This window comes from Trachymyrmex cornetzi, unplaced genomic scaffold, assembly GCF_001594075.2.
Source record: "Trachymyrmex cornetzi isolate Tcor2-1 unplaced genomic scaffold, Tcor1.1 C3988592, whole genome shotgun sequence".
Lineage (NCBI taxonomy): Eukaryota > Metazoa > Arthropoda > Insecta > Hymenoptera > Formicidae > Trachymyrmex > Trachymyrmex cornetzi.
The window spans coordinates 1-1416 of NW_017295495.1; the positions used below are offsets into that span (position 1 = coordinate 1).

Below are 1416 nucleotides of genomic sequence, written 5' to 3' on the forward strand. Positions count from 1 at the left end.
GAGAGAGATTTATATTAAAATTCTTCGAAATACAATGTTGTTCCACGACTGTCATATTTTCAAAGTAAATTCTAAGAAAAAATTCTCTCCGTGTACCACTACTGTTACTGTACTGCCACGAGGTGGCGGTGTACGCGCGCGCGCGACGTAACTGTACGATAGCAGTACAAAAAATGTACATGATATTATAATACAGCGTATCAACACTGTACCTGTACTGCGTACTGCTTAGGTACATCATGGTACCGTTTTTCCTAAAATGCATCTTAAATATATTTTACAATTTTTACACTCTAGATTTGGTAGAGAGAGACAACCTATTAGACGTGCCCTGACAGTGTCTCCTCCGATTTCTCCTCCTAGACCAGCGAGAAGGCCAGAAAGACGAATGACGCCAGAGAGAAGAGCGCCGGAACCGTTTTCGACTATCCCCGAGAGAACCAGGGAATTAGCGAGATCCATGAATGCCCAGGTGATTCAAGCTGAGCCAATAGACGAGGGTCCAATTGATAGCATTGTGATACCACCGAAATCGGTGAACGAGAATCGGACCACTATCGTCAGCATTCCTCAACCATCTGCGGCCAGCGTTGAAGCAGCGACATCTGAAGTAGCGAATCGCTCGATTCAAGTGATCAGGTGAAATTTGAAATTATCCCGATAATGTCCTGGAAAAGTAGATGAATAAAACTAGATCTAAAAAGATTTCGTTCCTGCGAGATGAAAGTTGGAAAATTGCGGATCTTCTTTAATCTTTTTGTCTTTAACGCAAAGAAAATATGAAAAAAAAATTATACTTCAACATGCAAATCGGATTATGTATTTAAAACTTTTGAATCTTCTAATAAGAATATTACAGTAAACTTAATGAATCCAGAACTATTTCATGACGAATATTGGGAATTTCATTGTTCATGGAATAAATAATTTCAAAGAATTTTTTAAATTTGTTTATTTATCAGATTAATAATTGCAATGTTTCAATAACTTTTTAATCACGGACATTGTTTGGTAGAGAGACTCTCGATGAGCAAGATGCTGCTGAAGCAGTCACAGTGCAGGGCAAGTTGGAGGACTTGCAGCAAGCGAGACGAGACTTTGTGATGGCTGTGGCGAATGTCGGTGGTAATGCCGTAAGACTCGCAGAAGAAGAAAGACCTAGATACATTTACAGGTGAGAATATCACGAGGAAGAGAGAAAATAAAGAGTTAAAGTTTTTTAAGTTAAAACATGTTATTTGATCAACATGCAAATATTTTTAATCTAGTTAGGTACATTTAAAAGCCAATTAAAGTAACCTGATAATAAAAATTAAATAAAAATGTAAACTGATCTAGTCGTATTAAAATGTAAATAGAAATTCAAAATCAATGGTTTAACTTCCCTGATAGCAAAATGTTAACAATTTGCGCGCA

At 37.1% G+C, this 1416-nt stretch overlaps 1 protein-coding gene across 1 annotated transcript; it reads left to right on the forward strand.

The window, feature by feature from the left end:
* Window positions 1-297: 297 nt before the first annotated feature.
* On the forward strand, window positions 298-1190 carry LOC108757344 (uncharacterized; the record flags this gene model as incomplete). Its single annotated transcript, XM_018521883.1, has 2 exons — window positions 298-639; window positions 1016-1190. Coding segments are annotated over 2 exons (505 nt in total), but the record flags the coding sequence as incomplete, so codon positions are not given.
* Window positions 1191-1416: the final 226 nt, after the last annotated feature.